General features: G+C 42.8%; 1 protein-coding gene across 1 annotated transcript; it reads left to right on the forward strand.

Moving 5' to 3' along the window:
- Positions 1 to 1,918: 1,918 nt before the first annotated feature.
- On the forward strand, positions 1,919 to 20,066 carry LIN7C (lin-7 cell polarity scaffold C). Its single transcript, XM_090032821.1, has 5 exons — positions 1,919 to 2,057; positions 12,149 to 12,267; positions 13,408 to 13,479; positions 13,804 to 14,013; positions 17,292 to 20,066. The coding sequence occupies exons 1-5, from the start codon at positions 2,018 to 2,020 to the stop codon at positions 17,445 to 17,447; spliced, it is 597 nt and encodes a 198-aa protein (XP_089888947.1). The 5' UTR covers positions 1,919 to 2,017; the 3' UTR covers positions 17,448 to 20,066.
- Positions 20,067 to 24,228: the final 4,162 nt, after the last annotated feature.

Genomic DNA, 24,228 nt, shown 5'->3' on the forward strand with positions numbered 1-24,228 from the left:
TCTTGTAGCATTTGAGACCCAATGTTTAATGTTTGATTTTCAAATAGATAATAAAAATGTAAATTAAAGGCATTTATTTCTCTTCCCACGTCTGAGGTTTTGATCTGTGCTTTTAGAGATGTTTAAGAAAACCTTCTGTGTTGCATCAGTCCAAATATCAGCTGTTGGTTCCTCAAAATGGGGGTCACTGCTTGGCAATTTCTGGGGCATTGTGAAATATGCACATACATTTTTTCCCCAAATCTATTCATTGGCTTAAGCAGTGTTGGCTACTAAAGATTTCATTTTTCTTTTGTTTTGTTACATGAAAGCTGTAAGGATTTGACTGTATTCGCTTGTGAAACTCAAACCGTTTCCATTCACGTTCCTGTTGTGCTGAAATGCATGCAGGATGAGCCTCTTGCTAGCAAGAGGGCAGATTAAATAGAAGGCACGGTACATTTGCACCTTATAGACCAGTGATTCTCAACGAGGGTGTCCTGGTATCCTAGGGTGCCTTGAGATCCTTCCTGTGGAGCCACACAATATTAGGACTGTGAAGTATGCAAACGTGATTCAAGTAATGAGCCCAGAGATCACAGAGAGGAATCTGCAGCGTCAAAAACATTCTTCCTGTTGTCACTGGCGACATGTAAGGGGTGCACGCGGGTGCACATGTACCCTGAGATTGGTGGTGCAACCCAAGAGAAGCGCCATCGACGCTGCTATCAGCACCTGTGGGCAGTTGCTGCTTGCCACCCCTGCCCCCTCCCTCACTGCTGACACTGCCAACGGTGTCTGCAGGTGATCACAGACGGCTGCTAGCTACTGGCAAGGCCGCAAGCGGCATCTCCAGGTAGTTGCCACTCAGCGCTCACCACCCCTCCCGTCACTACCAACACTGCCCTGGCCACTTGCGGGAGCTCCTTACTCACTGCCACCACGCCCCCGCCGCCAGCACCACTGCCTGTGGATGGTTGCCTTTCCCCGCTCAGCTTCTGGGGGCATGCGTCACTCATGCCTGTTGTGGTCTTCGCTGAACTGCTTGCAACAGAATTGCTCCAATATTTTTCTATAGACCCAAAAAAAAAAAAAAGAAAAGCAGAAATTAAGAGCTGGCATTTTCCAAGTCTACTCAGGGGTGCCTGTGGTCTAAAGAAAGTTGACTATTATAGACTAACAAAAGTAGATATATAGAGGGCACAAGTTTTTGTGAGCTGAACCTCACCTCATGAAAGCTTGTACTACATATGCATACATGTGTATCTGTGTGTGCGTGTATGTATACACGTGTTTCTGTGCGCATGTATACACAGGCAACTCCCACTTAGTTCTTAATTGTTCCACAAAAAATCAAGCGTTAAGCGGAATAGCGTTAAAGATAACCAAAATGTTTTGACAAACCAAGATGGCGACTGTGAGCCTTATTCTGAAACTTGCTGAGCGCTAAGTGGAATCGGTGTCAGTGTCAAATAAGCGTTATCGTGAAACAGCACTAAGCCGAACAGCATTAAGGAAGAGTTGCCTGTATACATGTAATGTGTGTATATGCATGTGTGTGTGTATGTACACTGGTTAGTCTATACAGTAGGGTGTGTATATATATGTGCGTGTGTGTGTATACATAGATATATAATGTAATGAACGACATGTGCCCCCAGAAGTTGGCGGGACACAGCAAGCGCCCATAGGGAGCGGCGGGAGTGCCAGCAACTAGGGCAGCCCAACCTGGGAGCTCCCGCAAACTGCCACAACAGTGTCTGCTGCACAACTTAGGGGGGCGGCCACGTGATCTCGCATTCCGCGCTTTTCATTGGCTACCGTCGGCCCTTCCCGCGCCAGGCTGCAAACCCGAGGGCTGCGCGCCCTCCGACTCTGAACACATGGTCGGGCGGGGAGGCGGTCGGGGCAAGCGCTCGCACATGCGCGGTGGGGAGAGTTAGGCCGGCTCGAACTCACGCACTCTTCCTCCTCCCCCTCAGCTCTCGCGGCCTTTCCCGAGGCGCTGCGTCATTTCCGAGGGGTGCGAGACAGAGGGATGATGGCGGCCCTGGGTGAGCCGGTGCAGCTGGAGCGAGGTGAGGGCGGCTGGGAGCGGCCGTTGGAAGGCGCGGGTGAGGGGGGAGTTACGCACTCCCCTTTCCACACCCCCCCCACCGCGCGGCCAGCGGGCCTCCACGCCGCAGGTTTCCCCCCGCTGGGTGTCACTTCAGATACCTGCCACACGTTGCGTACATTGCGTAGTGAAGCCCGAGCAGAGCAGTCGGCCCGCCAGGAGCGGGTGGTTCCCGCCCTGGTTTTAGGCCGGTCCACCCGCGATAAAAATGACCATCCGGCTACTTGAAAAAGAGGCAACCAGCTCTCCAGTTAGTGGTGGAACATGTGTAATGACTTGAGAGCTGGTTTCTTCATGGCTAGAACTTGGGCGTGTGACAGGGCTAGCTTGTAACACGTGGTGCCCACCTAGGTTGTGATGCTGGAGGAGGTGTTATTTTTGCCACCCCGTGACGTGTAGGTGCAAACCACTGGAGAATTGCGTGCAGGCGCGATACAGAGCATCCAAACCACGTCTTAATTTTCTAAGCGCATGTGCATGTAGGTAGCAAATGTGACTGGTGTGAAGAGTGACTTTTGTGTGGGAGTGGAGACCAAAGAGGATTTGTTTTGGGTGGTGAGAAGAACTAGTTGGGCTCTTGAAAGGGACAACAGATGAGTAGTGAGGGAGGTGGGATCATAGAAAAAGAGGCTCTGTGGGATCATAGAAAAAGAGGGTTGGAAAGGATCTCAGGAGTCACCTAGTCCAACCCCCTGCTTAACCCCCCAAGAGTTGCCTTGCTCCTTGCGGTTTGCTAGTAGGGATGGGGTGGGGGGGGGAGCTGGATGCAGCATTTTAGCTTGGGTCTGGCTGTAAGTGCAGAGCTCTCTTGTTCAGTCCCCTTCAGAATTCTATTCTTGAGACTTTTTGATGGTTCCCCTCCCAATTTCCTTCATCTACCTTCCCATTTTGCGGATAAGCTGCTTGTAGGGTGAGAGAGAAGCTTTGTAAATAGATCCTTGTTGCTGCCAATTCCACAGCCCTGCTGCCCCCCTCACCCAAAGCTTGTTAATTAGAGCAGCTGCTTTGGCAGTGGATTAGCTGTTCTCAGTGGGTTTGCTGTGTAAAACCTCAGGCAGCATCCTGCTCCCCTCATTACCCTGCCACTGTGCTCTGTCCATGAAAACAAACAAATCTCTGCAGAGTTGTTTATGAACTCAAGAACAAAGGAGCTATTTACACTCCTTTGTTGGAGCTTAAATAGCTTCATGTTGGTTCATTTTAAGAATGTGGAAAAGAGTACAGAACAGAGTAGACTTGGTGAAGAAGAATGCTATTTTTCAGAAGTAATTTCTGTTGTGATATTGTTGACTTTAGGTAAGTTTAGGATATTTCAGTATCAGGTCAAAGGAGCGAACATCACAGAAAATTGACATATAACATAGGGAGAGATGGACAGTTTTGTTTAAAAAGCATGTCTGTACTACCAATAGGAGTAAATTACAAATTGGAGGACAAATATAAAAGAATTATGGAATACTAAACTGGGATTGGGGGGGACCCCAGAAGGCATCTTGTCCAACACCTTGCTCAAGGCAAAATCTTCCCTGCCTAAACCATCCTAGATGAATGTTTCTAACCTGCACTAGTGATTTGATTACACTTCCCTTCTAGGTAACATACTTCAGTGCTTAGCAACTCTTCAGAGTTAGGAAGTTTTTCCTAATGCAGTATTCGTTCTTTAAGTCCATAGCTTTGGTACTGAAAAAAGATAAGCTAATCTGGTTTAAATTTGGGTAAGTGCAGTCAATGCTTATTAAGTACATAGTACTTTGTGTGACTGTCAGCCCTGAAACTAACATCACTTTCAAGGTTTCTAAGGCCTCTGACAGGATGTTCATTTAAAGGCATGATCTGATTCATCCCCTTGACTGCCTCATACTGCCCCACCAACACACATGTATGCATGTGCATGGCTGGATGTGTAGTTTTGGAATTGGCCATCATATCCCAATTGCATCATACTTCCATATTTGCCAGTGCAGGCGAAGCTCAGGATCCTGACCCTGGCTCTGCCTGCATTGGCAAGTTGAAGGCAAGATGCCCAAAAATCAGTTCATTGTCAGTTTGGCATGGACTGCATTGGGGCTGCTTCTAGACCATGGCACAGTCTCCAGACCCAGCAAGCTAGTGTTGTTCCATGCAGGTTTTAAAGTCCCCAGCAGGGAGAAGGGGAGCCTCAGTGCCTGGTGCTGGCCTGCCTGGCCAGAGCTGCTTGGTACAGAGTTTAAAGTTCCTTTGGCTTAGCCCGGTTCCCAGCCACATATTGAATTAAGGCATCATACAGAATGAGCCATAAAAATATGCTACATCAAGGGTGTCAAATATATAGCCCACGGGATGGATCTGGTGCATGGAACCATTCCACCTAGCCCACTTAGTAGTCCAGGGGACTATTACAAGTACAGTGGAACAGAATTCAGGTTCCCTGGACCCCAGTGGACATGACTGTTGATGACAGCTTCCCAGATCTGTCCTGCCTGAATTCAGCTCTATGCAGCCACATGCCCCTAGCTTTGTGCCACTTTCCAGCCAGATCTCCATGGTATGGGGCAGTGGCATGGTTCTGGGGGCATGTAATTTGCATAGAGCTACGTTTGGTCAGCAGTGTAGAACTTTGGCCAGTCAGCAGTGCCAGGGTCACATGGCAACACAGAGCTGAGGGCGTACAATGGCACAAAGCCACGGTCGGGCAGAGTGGAGCTGGGGATGTGCACCTGCAAGGAGCCGGGACGTGTGGCAATGCAGAGCCGAGGCTGTGCATCAGCACACAGACATGTTCAAGTAGTGTGGAGCTAGGGGTATGTATGGAAAGGACCCAGGGACATGCAGTGGTACAGAGCTCTAGCCAGGCAGTGGCATAGATTCAGGAGGTTGCTGCTCATAGTTTAGTTTGCCTTCACACCACTGCATGTCCCTGGCTCCAGCTCTATGCTGGTAGTCTTCTGGCTTCAGAATGGAATAGCAGTTGCAAGATTGGATAGTGGGGAGGGAGAATTAAGAATGATGCAGTGTAGGATTCCCATGTCACAGAACTCCTGGTGTTTATGTCTAACAGTGAACTGGTTCAAAATAGTACTTGATTTTTCAGGTATGCCTCTGAACCATTCAACACACCTTTGAAGTGGTTTCACAGGCTTGCAAGTCTGTCTTAGGTTCAAACTACAGTTAAACTGGCCTAAGTATTATGCCTGTCCATGCCCATACCTGTCCTAACAAAACTCTGTAGTGTGATGTAGACCAGAGTTAAACTGGTTTGTCTTCCAGCAGGAAGACTATGAAAGAGATGGGCATGCAAAAGCTTTGTAGTTTATACACAGTAGTTACATTGTATGTTTTAGATCACTAGGAAAAAGCTGGCATAACGATATTATGCTGGTGTGAATATGCCCACGCAAGGGGTTATAACAGAGAAACTATTTTCATTAAAAAAAATCACACCCGCAACTGAAACATTTATGTCATTCATAGCGTAGGCCTGAGTTGGTGTTTCTTTTCCAGGCTCCTTCTGTCATAATATTCTTACATTCTGCCCCTTGCTGTGAGCTTGCATCATAGCCACTGCTGACTCCAGAATTAGCGTTTTATGATAAAAGTCGGCCTTTCATATTAGAATATTGGTGCACTGTATAAACATCAGTTCTCGCAGCTTTCCTGAGAAGCAAGCCAGGATTGTACCCAGCTTAATGATGGCAAGTGAAGTTACATAGGGGTTCTTTAGCAAGTGAATGAATAGACTTCTGGAGTCTTGATTTGTAATATTTGCTAATTTACTAAGCCATACTCCTTTGCACCATACCGATTATTTTCAGGATGGAACATCAGTATCTGGCTCTTAACAGCCAATGTCTGGCCAGCTATATTAGAGTGTTACCTTCCCAACACGGTGGGGCTCTGCACAACATCTGTGAGACTGGGGCCTGGGTTGGTGGCAGAGGCTGGGGGATTTTCCTGCAAGAGAAAAAAGCTGGTACCCTTTGAGAATAAAAAAACAACAAATGAATCTTGTCAGCCAAGGCCTTTCTTGGCCAGCTGCTTTGATTGGGGATGGAGCCATACAGAACTTCACTTTTTCAACTGTGTTGTTATGAAGCAGAAACAGTAACGTTCACTGTTGATAAACAGCTTATTTTTCATTCAGCAGTAAAACCAAGAAGTAAGCAGTCCACAGCAGGAAAAATAGTGCTGTGTTACAGCAAATAGGGTTTGGATGTGTGGGGGAAGCTGCATGTGGTGTTATGAAATGAGGTAGCTAATGTTCAGCATAATCCTTGGAAGTGGGGAGTGCTGTAGCAGCATGCACTGGTGGAATGGTGGGGTTAGAAAGCTCAAAGATGATCTACTCGAGAAGGTGCACCTTTTCTCCTGAAGCATGGTGCAGAGCACCAGTACTGCTTGTTGGTGCCCTCAGTAAGTAGAGTCACCAGAAAGTGGCTACAGGGTAGATGCCCCATCTGTGGCACATGAATGTGCATGCATGTACAGTGGAAAGTGCTGGGTGGGTGGTGACAAGGCTGGAGTTCTTCCTCTATACACTCTCATCTTCAGCCTAAGCCTGTATGCTGGACTTCTAGAGCCACTTGGAAGTTCTCCTGCCACAGCTTGATAGCATTTCTCACCATAGCCATGGCCCCTTTGTTCCCTCATTGATCCATCCTGTTTGAACTAGCAGTCTTTCCAGTCTTTAGTTATGCCTTGCTTCCTTGGTCTGAGCAGCACTCCAGAATGCAACACTACAAGGAGTACCATTCTCACACCAATGTGGCCTTCCTCAGAGGAAGCAGCCAACTCCCTCAGTATCTCCTTTTTTGGTCTTTGTCATTGTCCTCCTCCTCGTTGTGATTGGTATGCGCTGGGCAAGAGTTTGTGTCTGAGACCTTTCAGTCCCTGTGGCCGTAGGTGTCAGCCTTGGAAGAAGAGAAGTTGTTCATTGTTCTAGTCTTTGCTTTAGTGAGAATTTCTAACATTCTCAGTAATTTCCAAAATGTCCTTTCCTGTGAACCTCTGCAGTCTTGGGAAGCTCCAACACTCACAGCAGGGAGAGCCCCACGCTGGAGCCTGCTACCTCCCCCACAGGTCCCCACTCTCTGCTGGGAGTGGAGAGAGCCCTGCCCCCTGCTTCACCACAGAGTCCAGTGCTGGGCTTCCCCGCTGTGAGTGCAATGAATTGGGTCAGCTCCCTTTGCGGGACTAGGAGACATATGACTGGCCTGTTTGGCTTTAACATTGAATACCAGGGGTTTTGTGCTACTTGCCTCAAAGATTTTCTACATAGGCCAGTCTGGTTTGCCCCAGATCAGCTGGGTATGTGAGACCCCTTACCTATGGGCCAAATTTGTGTTCAGAGCTTGTAAATGTGGGTCAGTATCCTCAGTTTAAATAAGTGCATAACAGCTCTACGGTGTTCTTTTTAGTTTGCTTATTGCTTGGTGGTATTGGCACAGTGGGAAGAGCTTGCCAGATTTAAGCACTATTAAACTTGTGAGTACAGTTGGAAGTGTAATGGTATTGAGGCCCTCTGGCTCAGCTGCAGCTGGCCTTTGTTGAAAACACATGGGTTGCTAACAGGCCAGTGACTGTGGCTGGATTTTATTATTCACTTGCTTTGGAGGAAGGGTCAGTGCAGATGTTGCCGTGTGATTTTCTAGTGTGAAGCCCAGGGAGGAGTAGATGAGGTAAGCAAAGATTCCTGACCAGTGGTCCCTTGTGCCTGCATCTCTCCTCGCCTTGGGCTTCCTGCTGCCATCAGATAGATGGGACCTAGTTTCTATCACTGATTGTGCTTGGATGATATTGCTGTGCTTATGGGTGGAGACACTGGGGTTTTGGCTTCCTATCGTGGCATGATGTGGGACAGCTTTAGCTTTGATATAAAAGCTTCTTGGTTCCAAAGAAAGGGGAGGAGAATGACCAAGCATGTGAATGGATCGTGTGCCTTAGTTTTGCCTGGAGGCTGCTGAAGTTGGACATTTTAAGCTGAGGCATCATTGCAGGGGTGCAGAAGTGCTTGTTTGTAGGCCCCTTAAGGAGATGTTCTGTACTGTAGGTAAATCATCACTGAATTGACTCTTGTCTTCCCCAGTGTGGGCAGTGTGCTGGCAGATATCCTTGTGCTTCCACTCAGTTTGGAAGTAGGTGGTCCTCGATGCACTGCTAGGTGAGTGGGCAGGCTGAAGTGTAAAGAAACAAATGGCAGCTTCATTTCTCTGTACCTCATTTATAAAGGACCACATTATGCTGCCAACCTTAGAGAAATTGAGGCTGGAAGGAAGACTTGATTGAACTCCTCATGAGTGACCACAAATCTCCATGGGATTCCTAAAGCCAGTCACCTGAACTGGAAGAAGATGCATATGAAACCTGTACTTATATGTTGTATATCAGGGGTTGGCAGCATTTTCTAGTGGGAGGGCTGGAATGACCCAGCTTGATTTGGAAGCGGGCATTAAGACCTGGCGGCTGCTGCTTCTGCTTCTCTTTGCTGCTCAGCTGTGTCATGATTGAAACCGTGCTCTGCTAGAGTTCATTCCACTTGACTTCCTGGGCAGAGCTCCTTTTCTGCTGAAATTGCAGGCAGCCAACTGTGGTGCAGTGAGACTCCCCTAGGTGCCATCAGAACCAAGTTATTCAACTTCGGTGTAGTGCAGGGAGGAGACCCTAACTGCCAGATGCCATCCAAGAGAGCTTTGCAGGCTGGATCCAAAGGCCTCAGGGGCTGTAGGTTGCCAACCCCTGTTCTTTATCAATATGGATCTAAAACTGGTTTATCTTGTTGGAAGCTTGCCACAGATTGTCTCTCTTATGCTGGTTTAGGTCTGGGTGTTGTGTCAGTGTGTTTTTTTAAATTGGTTTGAGGTCACCTAAGATAGTATAAAACTGCATGTAATCTGCACATCCTTCTGTACTTAATTTTTCTAAAAAAGGGAATTAATATGTTTTATGGACAAATAAGGTGCTGTGGGAGTTGGGGAAAAGCTGACAGCACCCAGCAACAGGAGAAAACTTTTCAGTTCTCCATATGGATAATTGTTTTACTTCTACTTCTGGAGAGTTTTTTCTATGCTGCTTTTCTATGCATAAATATATAGGGTATTTTTCAGACTCCAGGCTATACTTCTTGAGTTCATTCAAGTGCTGCTGACTGTCATGTCTACCAGGAAGGGACAGTACAACTCATAAGTTGGCTTTGAAGATTCCTTTCAAGCAGGTCCCAGAGAGTGGTGAGCTGCTGTTTCTCATGCTTGCATTTCCTCATGTGCAAGTCTCTTGAATCCATCTCTGTTTAGCTTGTGAGGCTTTTGGAAGAGGTTGGTGGTTCTGTTTACGTCAGCAAAAATAAAGAAATGTTATCACACAGATAAGCAACTGTATGAAAAATACTGGAGAAGAGGGGTAGCACTTGAAAGTGGAACGTGGTGAGTTGTTGGGGTCTAAATATCATTTGGCTAGTGTATAGACTTGAGGTATCACCTAAGCTTATGATAGTTTACATCATTAGGTATCTATGCTTATGATCAGTGATCAAGACAAATTAAAGTATCTTCTAAAAGAGCTTTTGGGATCGTGGCTTGGCCCCTGTGTAGAACTAATAATCAGAAGCACATTAGTGCTTCATACATTTCCACATATTGCTTCCTGAGATTAATCTTTAAAACTTCATGTCGGTAAAGGTCCTTCAGCATGTGTTCTCACAAGTCACAGAGGCAGCTATGCCTGTTTCCATATTTCATAGGGATATGAAAATCCATGAATTCCTAGAATTAAATTCCTAAAACTTGTATGCAAGACATTTTCAGTTCCACATCCTGGACCATGGAACACCTTACCAGAGAAGATCAAAATGATCCCTCATTTGTTTTGTGGGTCTTTGGTAAAATTAGTTTTTCAACTCTCATCTATCTCCTATAACAGAAATTGAAGAATAAAGATGAGGTGGTGGGGACCCAAAACTCTTGGTATGGTATCTGTTTGGCCCAAACTTACGATTCAGAAAATGGTGTTTGGCAAACTAGAGAAAGCTTACCTGAGCTGGGTAATTCGTAGTCTTGTTCAGCATAAAATGTAACCAGTATCAGAGAAATATTTCAGCCTGATTAGAAGCTGGGAAAAGTAAATGGAAGGTTGCATTTTAAAACTTTGTATTTTATTTTTGGGTATTTAAGGACTTAGTTTTTAGGAATAAATATTGAGTGTATGACCCCTCCCACCCCCAGTGCTCCTTCCTGCCAATGGCAGGGGGTCGGACTAGATGATCTGTCTAGGTCTCTTCCGACTCATTGATTCTATGTTTCTATGTGAATAACCTGCCTTTCAAGTATTTTTTCTTGTATGACTTTTATGGAAGAGTTGTTTGGAAGAAATGAAGCTATCAAGTTTATCATTAGAACAGAGGTTTGTTCTGTATCGAATCTTTCTACCACTATGCTTCTCTTTTTAAGCTTGTGCTGCAGGTGTTAAAGATTCTATCAAATATTCTCTCATATTCACACCCCCAAATAAAACACACACCTTCCTGTTGGAAGGTAGAATGTAGAATTTTTTTTTTCCAGAGTCATGTCCAGCTGTGTGTTTGTAGAGTGAGTCCTCCTGGCAATGTAGGATGTCCAGGAAGTATGGCACTGGGAAGTTCCCAGTGCCAGCTGCCTCACCGAGACTGTCTTTTGGGATCTCACACTTCTAGGACACTGGTAAGTTTCTAGGAGGACTTTATCATACAAGGTTAGGCTCCAGACTTTTACAAGGGCAGTAGCAAGACTGTTGGTATTTTTTATTGTAAGTAGTTCTTTATATAATTTCATTTAAATGAAAAGTGTTTTCATGTCACAAAGCCCATCAGGATCCTATCTGCAGCTCACTCGGTGCTTTAGGCACAAGCTAGTGTGCTCAGTCAATAGCTATGGCTGTGAGAGGGGTGGCCCAGGACTCTTTTGGTAGCTGCTTGGCATACATTGTTTCAGGTGTGATTCTTTTCAACTTCCCCACTTAAAATATGCCACATGGGACCTCATTTTGGGGGGAAAGGTGTATTTGGTATTTGAGAAAATGTATTTTTTCTAGGGCTGTTAAATTATTTAAAAATTTGATTGCAATGAGTTGCACAATTAAAAAAAAATTAGTCGCAGTTAATCATGATTTTAATTGCACAGCTAAAAACTCAAAATTATATGCAGAAAACTCAAATTATGCGAAAGTATGGAGGTACTTTGTATAGTTGGGATGTGGTTGTGGGGGGGGTGTGTGAATTTGTAGAGATGTGGGGGGCTGTAGGAATATATAGGGGTTTGGGGCCTGGGGAGGGGGTTCTTACATGCCTTGGCAGGATGTGGGGTACTGTGGGTCAGGAGTGAGGGGCAGCAGGAGGGCTGAGGGAATTGTGGCTTGGGAGTGAGGGCCAGATGCACACACAGACACTGCCCAGTAGGGGGAAGGAAGGGGAGCAGATTTGATGCGGGGGCAGGTTGAGTTCCCCATGGTGAGAGAGGGAATGGGTCAGGGGCTGGTGTGAATGGGGTCCTGGGGAAACAAGTTCTAATTTATGGGTCTGTGTATAAACTTGGTATACATGAAAACTTGCGAGTTTGGCTCTTAAATGATATTTGTAAAACTTTATGTAGGGTGCATGCATGTGGTCTATGCAAGTAGACTTCAAAACTTTTACCTTCGCCTTGAACCAAGTTTTAATTTCATCATCTTTTGTGCAACTTTATTTTCTCCCTAAATTGGTAGATTTGGAAACGTTGATATTGATTGTTGCTTACTTTTTTAAAGTAGAATGGTGAGGAAGATAGGGAGGGAGGTTAAAGGGTACACTTAGGCATAACAGGTAGTACAGACAACCAGATATGAGCAGAGATTTCAGAAGATCAGGTGAACTAGTGGACTCCAACACAAGAGAATCTTGTAGGCCAGCATACTTAAGAGATCTTAGTTTCATTAGGTGGTGGTGTCTTTTTGGAATTTTGTGGTTATGTTAGCAGGAAAAGTATTAGTGTGCACACACATGCACAAATGCGCAAAGAAAATTCTCCAAATAGAACTCAGGTGCTCATCATTATCAACACTGTTTTTCTCCAGATATCTCCAGAGCAATTGAGTTGCTGGAAAAATTACAAAGGTGTGGCGAAGTACCACCACAGAAACTACAGGCTTTGCAAAGGGTCCTTCAAAGTGAATTTTGTAATGCTGTGAGGGAGGTAAGCTGCAAAAACAAGAGGCATGTCTAGTAATTTTAGCTAACGTAAAAACTGTTTTACCAGCTTTGCTCCTGCTCAGGAGACATTCACAAGAGTTCATTTTCATTTAGTTTTTAATTTGACTTGTTTGTCTGCAAGCTATAGGGTTTATTTCTTTATAAAACAACATTTGTTTAAAGAGTAGAAACACAGGATTTAAAAAAAAAAATAATTGGTCAAAGTTTATTGGTGAAGACAGAGTAACCTAGATAACCTTTCCTTAGCTCAAGTTAGACCTCCTTCTACTTTTATCAAGTCTTATCAAGAATTATTCAGCATCTTCCTGAAACTCTAGTCCAGGAGCTAGAGTGGAATAGATAGCTATTTTGATTATGATAGGGCTGTTTGATTTTTTTTTTTTTTTTTTTTAATGGCTATAATCATCAACCTTAAATAGCCCATCCTAGAATACAGAAGTGTTGTGCCTTACTATGTCCTGCCTTGGCATGTTTTTGCTACTCAGCTAATCTGTAATTGGCTCTCGAGTTTGAGCACTTTGGTTAGTCTACCTTAGCTGCAAAGTAACCCATAGTTAAGGCCTATGTGTATGGTGAATTCCCACTGTTTCTGCTGTAGCCCATGTCTGGATCTTTGTATTACAGGATTTTTTTGTGCTGAGATGCTAAATACTTTAAACCGGACAGTGGATACAAGAATGTAACTGCCCTTAAAATCACTGGGGGGCTATCAGCCCATGAATTATTTATTTTGGCTTGGATCAGCAGTGGAAATTAAATGGGAGCTTGAATTAATGAAAGGAAAGTCTCTAAAACTCATATCCCTAATCAAATATGGTAGTGTGGCCTTGACATACAAGAACAGAAGTGTTTTGTATAGATGGTAGGCAGGTAGGAACTTAACCCAAAGTAAGAGCCTGGATTAATTGTGCAGTAAAAATGCACTGGCATAAGGGATGTTTTCTAGTAGGACAGGTTCCACTCCTCTCTGAATTAGGAAATCTTTCTTCATGAGGTGGCAGAGGTGGAGATATCATGTAATACGTGAGTTATAAACTATTCATTTGTTACGTTATCTGAGCAGAAAATCTGTGTGTATGTTTTCTTCATTTAATTGTTTACCTAAATTGCTTTGTCCCTAAAGGTTTATGAGCATGTATATGAAACTGTGGACATCTGCAGTAGCCCAGAAGTGAGAGCTAATGCTACAGCGAAGGTAAAGCCTAGCTATAAATAGAATAGAATACAATAGTTACAGAAAGAGTGTTAGTTATCTGGATGTCTACTACTGTTATAACTACTTAGTCTTTGTCAGTTGTATCAAGATATGAAAGGTGTTATTTAAAATAGTGTTTTTGTATTTCATTCAAAATGCCTCTTAGATTTTGCATTTTGTGCTCTATTGTTAGTGTTTTTTCTCCAAGTAGTTAATGGGATCTATTAAAATGCTTACTGCATCTGACCATTGGAGATGATGAAGTCTTTGTGTTTGATGATTATGGACTACTTAAGAAAAATTAAATAATCTTGTCTCTTACAGGCCACTGTAGCTGCATTTGCTGCCAGTGAAGGTCACTCACATCCCAGAGTTGTTGAATTGCCAAAGACAGAAGAAGGTCTCGGATTCAACATTATGGGAGGCAAAGAACAAAACTCTCCCATTTACATCTCTCGGATTATCCCAGGCGGTATAGCCGATAGACATGGGGGACTGAAACGTGGAGACCAGCTTCTTTCTGTAAACGGGGTGGTAAGGATTGGCTTTACCTTTGAGTTGTAGTAATGGCTAATGTCCACTTGAGGGTTTATAGAGAATGTATACTGCATAAGTTTAATGCTATTTTTTGGCATTTTTGAAACTGCAACTTGCAATTTTTGTTGTTTATTCAGAGCTATATAGTTTCTTAGTCTCATTGTCGGACAAAAACCTGAATGTTACAAAAGTTCTTAGACTATGCTTAATTTTTTGTGCATGAGTTGACAAGTGCTATTCTATGAGGCAGTATTCAGATTCTGTGGATAAATGGAACCAAAGGATAAGTACTTTTCTTTAAAAGAGTAACAATAGACTGTTTCAAGTAGTGTTAAATTGCTGTGAGGGAGAGAGTGAGCACACACATATTTTGAGGGGTAAGAGGCAGAGAAGAGAGATGCTGCAGATATTTGATGCAAATTTTTGTTTTTTCTGAGGTAAGCAACAAAACCTTTCAGTCTCTAAGGCAGTACAGTGTGGGGGTCCATTATCATTAATGTCCTAGTAAAAGTGTTGCTGACACTGTAGAAACCTGAAAAAGATGGAGCCTTAAAGTAGTATTATCCTAGAGCAGCAGTTCCCAACCTCAGGTCGAAACCCAGATGAGGGTCTCAGGGGCAATGCCGGCAGCAGCATACACAAAGAACAAGTTGCACCATGTGCCGGGAGCTCCCCTACCCCTGGGCGCTCCTGCCACACTCCGCTTCCGGCAGTGGGTTGCAGCAAAAAAAGGTTGGGAACCAGTGTCCTGGAGCAGTGGTCTCCAACCTTTTTTGATCGCGCACCCTTATCAGTAAAAAATTTTTGAGCTCGCAGCCCCAATATATGTATATTTATATAAATATTAATATAAATAGAAGTTTTAAAATTTTCTTCTTGCACTCCAATGGATTGTCTTGTGCGCACCCCACTTTGGAGACCACTGTCCTAGAGCAATGACATCTGAATGCTTAAAAAAAAATCCCTCCAGTTTCTTATAAAGACAGTTAGGGTAGTTTGACTTCCAGAACTGGGTGTGTGTTTAATTCAGCATCCATTTTGTTTGAAGATCTGCTGCATGCACACAATACTGAGCTGTGTCTTTCTGGATGATGAGAAAAAAGAAGCTGCCAGAATGTTTCTAAACTATTTGGATGTTTTGCTTTTACAGAGCAGTACTTGTTGCTTGGGTACTGTCAGGCTTCTCTGAGAAAATTCTAAGAGCTGCTGATTTAATGTTTTCAGAAAATATTAATTAACATACACTAAACATATTCATGTTCTCAATTACTTCTGTAACCTAACATTTTCTGTAGACACAGGGTCAAAGTCAACCCTGTGGTCTGTAACCAGAGCTACCTGTGCAATATAAAAGGATGGAAGAATTACTGAATGTTACCAAAATGGTTCCCTCCTGGCCACCACCTAGTCCTGAAACTCTTAATGCAAAGAATGGGCAAGGTCATGGTCAAAGTAACACAGCTGTTCTTCAAAGGCATCTTAGTTCCTTGGGATAACCAGTTTAAAGAAACCCCCCACGTTACTCTAAAAAATGCAGGGACTGGTGTAAAGGAGGCCTGGAACCAGACAGCTTAACTTGGCTTTCATCTGTCTTTCTTACTAACTTACCCTCTTTTAAAAATGCATTTAATACTATGGTTAAGGTTTAAAAAAAAAAGGGGGGGGCAGAAATTGGAATTATTGTATACATGCAACAGGCTTCTTTTTAATGATCGTATTCAGAAAGAGCTTTGTGCTTGTTAGTAGTAAGGTACTATTGTGGAGGGTTTTGTGTGTATACCTTTCCAGGAATGTTGTCAGTCTCATTTAAAAAAAAAAATAGTATTTTGAAAAGCAGACTTTAGTCCACTAAAATATTTCAAAGGATAGACTTCCCAAGGAGGTGGTATAGTCGCCAACCTTTGAAGTCTTCAAGATCAAGCTGGACAGACACCTTACTGGAATCATTTGATCTCAGCAGTATTCCCGCCAAAGCAGGGGGGTTGGACTTGATGATCTTTTGAGGTCCCTTCTAGCCCTCGATTTCTATGATAGTTCCAGAATATTTTTTACTGGTTTATCAGTATATTATATTTATATAGGCATAGTTCTGAAACTAAGCAGTCTTGCAGCACTGATTTTACAACTGACATTTCTAAATCTCTTAAATGTTCGAGGTTCTTGTAAAGTAGAAGATAATACTTTGCTAGCTTCTCAACCTCACTTTTAAAAACAAAACCACCTGTATATATCTATCTGTATAACAAAACTGAGAACATTGAAGCATATGGATCATCTAGAGCTGTTTTTTTAACTATTGTCTGTCTTTCTGAAAGTAATTTTATATTAATGGGAAAAACTCCAATCTGCCTTCCAGATTTTTACCACCACCAGTAGGAGAAAGGCTTGGCAAGTCATTTCATTATGTGTTATGACTAGGGACCTACCTAATTCGTGAGGGCTGCCTCCGATTTCACAAGGAGAACACGGGCCTGGGCAGACATTTTTGTGGGTGGAGCACAACAGCCCCAACGCCTTTGGCCAAGTTGCCCCAGTGGCCTTCCCTGCATCACTGATTGACTGTGGAGGCTTCCTGCCATGTGGCTATGTCCTTCACTGCTGATTGGCTCTGGGGGCTGTCTGTCATGCAGCCCTGCCCCTCATCCTCATTGGTGGAAAAGGGCTGGGCCACATGACAAGCAGCCCTTGCAACCAGTCAGCAGCAGAGGGCAGTAGCTATGTTGCTTGCAGCCCTTCAAGCGGGCAGCCCCCCTTCCCTGCCCCACCAGGCTGTTGCAGCACACCGAGGACTGCTCGTTCCCTCTGAGGAGGCAGCATTTTCTTTTCTGTAAGTTCTTTACCCCTCCTCCGTGTTGCAGAATGCCCAAATTTAGCGAAATCATAGATTTGGTATGTCCCTATTGATAACCAAGCAAACTAGGAGAAATACATTTTGGTTGACTGATAATATACGGTGGTCAGGATCTTATTACTGAATGCAGTGGTTGGGAGAGTTTGCTTGGAAGACATTCTTTCATAGTAAATATAGATTTTCATCCTTAAGGATGTTTTAAAATGTTTTCATAATAGTGTATATATATAAATATCCTCATTTTGAAGTGACTTGCTGAGGTTCAAATCTTGAATTGGGTTATAGTGATTTTTGTCAGGCTTCAAGCTCTGTACTTCTAGCTTTTGTGCATAATGGAAACTTTATGAATAACAAACGAAGTACAGTATCTTTTGCAACACTTTTATACTTTGTAATTTGCTATTTGATATTTTTTGCTTTACAGAGTGTTGAAGGAGAACACCATGAAAAAGCAGTGGAACTACTGAAAGCAGCTCAAGGAAAGGTTAAGTTGGTTGTGCGGTACACACCAAAGGTCCTGGAAGAGATGGAGTCCCGATTTGAGAAAATGAGATCAGCAAAACGCAGGCAACAGAACTAATACATACCTTAGAACTCATGGAGAAAATTGCATTCCGTTTTACATGCAATAGTTTTGATTTTGTGACCTAATGGATTCACTGCCTAGGACTATGACAGATATTAAAATCCTAGTCCAATAAAATAATCTATTTGCAGTGTTATAAAGATTTTCACTGTTAACACTGCTCACAGTTTCAAAACACCCTAGTGCTTCCTGGCAAAAGAGTTTACACATGCTTTTTTATCCAATTTATTTTACAGATGTTTTTCAGATCAAGATAATTAACCATTTACAGCCAATTTATACACTTTTTAAAGCATTTTAATGAGATGTATTTATACAGTGGTACCATCATTTTTTCTAACAGTTTTTCATTTGTCAGTTTGTAATATTAAACATGTTCTACTTTTGCCTACTGATAAAAGTTTTTGCCTATGGGGATTTTGGCACTTTCTTAAAACATATTGTACATCAACTACGTAAAGCTAATCATGATCTATTGTGTAGTTGGTAATAAGTACTAGATTTTATAAATTTTTTTGATGAGTGTTTTTACATGTGCTAAGTCATAATCTAGTTTGATAAATGTTGACTTGGAAACTCTTACCTCATCTGTAAATAATTTACGAGGAATATTTTCACCTGCAATGTCTTTTTAATAACTGACATCTAAAAAACTGCAGCAATCATTCATATAATTTATATTTTTTGTACTAATTTTAGACTGAATTGGGAAAAAATAATTGTTTGAATACAGTTCTTTTGGATCACTTTCCTGTCTATATATTTGTATTAAGAAAACCAGAAAATATCTTTAATGCAATGCAGAAAGAATTTCAGATATATCCCTACTTTTTAACTCTTGTTTTAAATGATACTCAACTTGACTGTGCATATCTTCTTAATTGAATTTGTCTAGTTGTACTACCAGTTGGAGATGAGATACACAGGGATCGCATGTAGTTCATACCTGAATTAATGTAGATTGTCACTTTTGTAACAGTGTAAAGTGGTGGAAAGCCATGCTGTTACAGTGATATGTAAAGGTTTATAACATCCAACCTTTTATATAAAGATTCCAAAAGAAGAAAAATATCGAAATGTTGCATTAACGAAATCAGTAGCTGCATCTTTTGGATGTATCATGTTCTTCATCCATTTACTTTAGAGTGGTGCTACTTATTGAGCAGGCATGGAGGTGAGAGATGGGAGTGCTAAAATCAACACATCAGATTCTCCCAGATCTGAAGTGGCTAATGACTCAGAAGTGGTTGTATACAGATTGGTGTTTTAAATCACACATGTCCACACATGTGAACAAAATACATTTTTGAACAGCAGTAAACTACTTGGAATCTACAAAGTTGTGGGTTTTGTTAGTGTGGCTTTTTTATGACTGCCTTTCAGCATACATTTAGAACCTGTTTGTGCATTGGGAGTCTATTAAATTGAAAGGCAGACATAGGTATATCCTAATGGCTGTAAACAAGTTAATTCTAATCAGCTAAAATTAACAAATGAAGTTTTAGATACCTGGTTAATCTTGTTTCTGTTCATGTGGAGCAGCGTGAGGTCAGTTTTAACATTTTAATTTCAATATGTGAAAGACAATAAAGGTTAAAAACCTAAAAATGACAGCATGACACTTATGTTTGTTTAGCTGACCCACATAAGGGGAGAAAAATTGTAGGGTGGCTATAGGCAAGTTAAGAAATGTGAATGCTTTCTGCATGTTTATAAGCATTGCGAGCCCGTGAAGAGAAATCCAGAGATATTGATAGTAGAGTCTGAAACACAGTGTGAATATTTATCAGTTAGATGACACTGAGCACTGAATTGCATGGTTGATTTATCTGTCATTGGCCTGTTTTAGGAGGCTTCTTGTTACTGATAGGACCATGATGTTTACCTGTATATTTTTATGGACAATTAATGTTTAAAGTATTGAGACCAAAATCACTAGTTAGACCAATCATGGAGATGTTTTAATTTAATTGTAAAATAGTAGAAATCTGTTTTTAGAGAGATCCATATGTGTGTGTATAATATAAAGATATATATAGATATATATGAAAGGAATGGGAACAAGTTAAGACGATAATATGTATTAAACCCGTATACCTTGTGTTGCTGTCTAAAGCAATTGTGTTTTGTTACCCTAAAGAAATATTTACTTTAGTGTAACTAGAGCTGCTATAAGTGCAGTAGCATTTCCATTTTAAATTATGACTTTTTGGTTCAGTGTGTCAGCGATTTGGTTCAGCGATTCCAAAACTTACTTGGATTGAAACTTGGCAAATCGGCTACTAAATGTATATGTCAGGGGAGGGTTAAATAATATTTAATTTTTATTGTTGTAAAATGGCAGCATTTACATTAACGATCTGTTCTCTTGAGTGGTATAAAAGCTCTTTGTAATTTTTAAATGTAGGATATGTTTAAAATTTGCCAAGGAATGTCCATGCTTAATTACTACTGAGCAGGTGCAGTAGCTGCACTGTTAGTCCCTACACACAGGCAATTTGATACACTAGCATGAGTTGATGACAGGTCATTTTGGTTGATGGCCCCCTGCACTTGCTGTTAAAGGGTCCTTGATTTTTTGAACACAAAAAATAAAAATGGAATTTCACATTTTTTGTGTGGTTTTTGTACCTTCCCATATGTGTCGTTTAACTCTTCTTGAATAATGGCTTTCTTTACCAGGATGTACATTGCGACTACCTGTTAAGTGTCACTAGGATGGTCCTGAGCATGGTGGATATTTGTGCCATAAAACTTTGCAAGCAACAATGTATTTAGGAGGATAACTGTCTTTTTTTCTCTCTGTGTAGAAATAGATGCTGCTTAACCACAGCAGATCAGTTGTAGTGGGACTTGTCCTGCCTCAGTCACTTTACTGGGCAACACATATGGGACAAGGGGTGATGTGTTTCTTTTGCTTGTGGATTCCATTGATTTCCTTGCTGCCTCCTGTCAGTTCCTGCATTGGGCATGAGGCATGGGTCAGTTAGTACAGTTCATGGCACAGGGCAGCATTGGAGCTGGGGAATCCCTGTGCCTCCATGTGGGGATGTGTGCTGACCTGTGCATCCACCTGAAGCTCCCTTCTACCTGGGGACCTGCACTGATCTGTGTTTGCACCTGAATTATAGGTCAATACAGGTCCTGGCACAGGAGCAGGGCACGGAAGCCCTGGCTCCCAACATGGAGGTACAGGGCACACCCATATTCCGTAGTTCACATACCTTCATAGTGGGAACCTGCACAGGCTTTCTCTGCCTATGTCTCTGTAAGCAGGAGAAGCCGGGCAAGTGCTCCAGGTGCTTGAGGGGCCTGATCCAACCTGGAGCACAGGATCAGGTCCCTTAAACCACGGGAGCACTGGGTTGTCTGCACACTTGCGCCACAGAGCGAATAAATGTCAGCCTCAATAAAGTGGCACAACTTAATGTAGTACATTTTGTCGTGCCACTGATGTGGCTTGACAAGTGGTAGGGATGTCTATTTGTTTGGCATTTGTGCTGCCATAAAAATTGTTACAGCAACACGAATGCGACAGGATGACTTTGGTTTCGGCCCTTTGCTTGTTCTCCCTACAGCTGCTAGCATTGCTGGGAGTATTCCTTTCCAAATATTGCTTTGTCAGAAAGACAGGAGATTTTTTTGCAGTTACAGAAGTGTTGCTGTCTACTGGCATGGGCCACCTGGTTGTTTGATACTTCAGTATAATGAGCAGCACATTCTGCTTTTGGGTTTTTTTACAAAATTCTTTCAAATCAACTTATTTTTATCTTTAAATGTTTTGATTCTGGTATCTCAAAAATGGGTAGCTGGATTTGTGTAAGTAATTTGGATCAAAATATATTTCAATAAAATGTCTGGGTTGAGATAAAGATGGAAAAACATTTCAATGCTGAGTGCATAATTTAAATCAGGTTACTACTGAAATAAGCTGTTTGGCTTATAGTAGGATAACAAGTAGACACTTTTCAGACTGTACCAGGAATAATTCATATGGAGATTACACAGCTTTTGTCTTGTATCTCTGCCAGCAGTTCTACATGTACTTTAGTTCTTGATGTGTTCCATTTTGCATGAAGTGAAAAGTAACATCCAGAATATGAACCATGCTCCTATAAACCTTGAAACTTCTATATGTAACTTCTCCCTCTTCTTACCAAACTAAAAAAGCAATATAAAGCAACTATCAAATTATCAAAGGCCTACTGAGGTTAATACAAATCAGAATTACAAAACCAAAAAGAAATAAGATCGTTCAGTTCTAAATTCTGTAAGGTGACATACCACATGATTTCACTGAAAGAATTCTTTCAACTAGAACCCATCTTCATTCAAAAGGAAAATTCAATCTTTATTTAAAAAATGACAATGTTACACTCTTCCACAACCCATTCATAGTTATTACCCTCATAATTAAAATTTACATGTGATTTCTATCCTGAATTTGTTCAGCTGCAGCTTCCAGCTACTGGCTCTTGCTTCATTTTTGTCTGCTAGAGAGAAGACCCCGCGACCCCACCAAAGTCTTTTCCTTACTTACCACTGCTTCTCTCTAAACTTCAGAAAAATTAGCTGCTTGAGGGCTTGTTTTCCGGTGCTTTAACCATTCTCAAGGCTCTTCTCTGAATCCTTTTCAATTTATCAACTTCCTTCCTGAATTATGAAAATCAGACCTTGATATAGTATTCCAGAGGTAGCTGAAGTAGTCTAAAAGAAGGTAATATTACCGGGGGGGCGGTGTGTGGCAGGGAGTTGGTCTTGTTTCTGCCTCTAAAGAGATGTTAGTCTTTGCAACCACAACGTTGCACTGGGAAGTTCATGTCTAGCTGATTGTCCAACAAGTTCTTTTCAAAGTTGCTGCTTCCCAGGATAGTGTGCTGCCTTGTAAGTGGCCTGAACTGTGTTTCTAAGTGTAGGACTTCAGGTTAAGCTGCACAACAGTTGATATTGTTTGCTTGTCCCTGGCTAACCAAGTGATCCAGGTTGCTCTATATTACCTTTCGAACCCCAGTCTTTATAATATCTGTGAACTTGATGTTTCATTTTTGTTTTCTTCCTGTTATTGATGAAAATGATGATGAACAGTATTGGGCTAAAAAGTAATCATTATGGGACTCAAGTAGAAATTGCAGGTTCCCTATTCATCCTTACAGGCTGAGAGAACTCAATTTGCTTGTAAACCATTTAATATCATGACTTCCGGATATTACATTCTTCTGTTTCATAATGAAATGATGACTTGTAGGTTGCAGTAGATATTAGACTGTGCCTTACTTTCTAAGAGAGAGTCCCACTGCGAAAACGTAAAGGAATGCAAATTTGTTTTAAGGCTATAAACATGAAATACAGTACAGTCTTTAGATTGTAATAGCCTTAACCTGTTGTTAGGCATTCACTTTGCAAAACCAATGAAGATTTGGTCAACTGCCAACATGGAGTTGTTCCTTCATCACTTACCTCAATGAATGAAACCTAAATATCCATATCTGAAGTTCTATTGCTAGTGCACTGGAGTTCAGCTTACAAACATGGAAGCTTTTCAAAAGTACTTTAATATTTTAAAGCTGTACAACTTTGCTTGGTCACTTAGAATGAAATGAAGATCCCCCATTCCACAAAGAATTCCTTAAGTGCAGAATAAATACAATATCTAATTGAAATTTATTATGGCTGTCAGTCATGATTAACACATGCAGTTGATGTGTTAATTGTGCATGTGGTTTTGGAGCCTGCATCCAGGCTCCACTCAACCATCTCCAGGTGTCCCAGCAAGGCAGTAGTGGGAGCGCAGAGGAGCACAGGGCAGCCCAAGTACGGGCTCCAGGCAGCTTCAACGGAGGGGTAGGGACACAAAAAGACATATAGCCGCAGCCTGCAGGGAGCCAGGAACACAGCCCAGTAGCGTGTGGAGCAGCGCCCAGTAGGCAAGTCTGAAGGGAAAAGGGTGTGGAAGTGGAAAGGCAGATCAAAGTCCCCACGGTAAGGGAGGGAGTGGGGCTGGGGCAGGGGAAGAGGTGAATGGGGCCCTGGGGCTGGGGTACATCGGGGATGGAGCTGCGACTTGTCCAGGGGCAATGGCGGGTTCTTGCCACTGCATGCACCTCTGAGGAAGGCATGGGTGGCATGTCCCCACTGGATTTGTGTGTGCGGTGGAGGCGGGCTGCCGCTGTGGGCTGGAGCTCTGCACCCCTCTGCCTTTGCCCTGGGAGCTGCACACTGGCTGTGCCACGTCCCCTGCCTGTCAGGCGGTAGGAGGCACAGCATGGCGTCATGCCTCCCAGGGCAACAGCAGCGGGGCACAGAGTCCAGTGCTCAGCAGCAGCTTACCTCTGCACCACTCACAAATCAGGGGGGCACATGCCCCCCCCACGGTGCATGCAGAAGCAGGAGATGCCCCCCCTTCCCACCTCTGGATAAGCTGCAGCTCCATCCCATGACCCGACATGGCCCCATTCACCCCAGCCTCTGCCTTACTCCCTCCCTCAATCTGCTCCCCTCACCCCTTCCATCCCCCACGTCACCCCTGCACACTTACCTGCTGTGCAGTGTGTGTATGTCTGTCTGCCTCCCTCTCCCCAGCCCTGTTGCTACCCCTTGCTCCTTACCCACAGTACCCCACATCCTGCCAAGGTATGTGGGATTCCCCATCCCCAGGCTCAAAACTCCTCACACACTCGCATCCCCCCACACCTTCACAAATTCCACCCCATCACACCTGCCCCCTAACCATACAAAGTACCCACGTAATTTTGCATAATTTTGAGTTTTTCTGCAT

The sequence above is a fragment of the Crocodylus siamensis genome, chromosome 2 (assembly GCF_052110815.1).
Source record: "Crocodylus siamensis isolate JL-2025a chromosome 2, ASM5211081v1, whole genome shotgun sequence".
Taxonomy (NCBI): domain Eukaryota; kingdom Metazoa; phylum Chordata; order Crocodylia; family Crocodylidae; genus Crocodylus; species Crocodylus siamensis.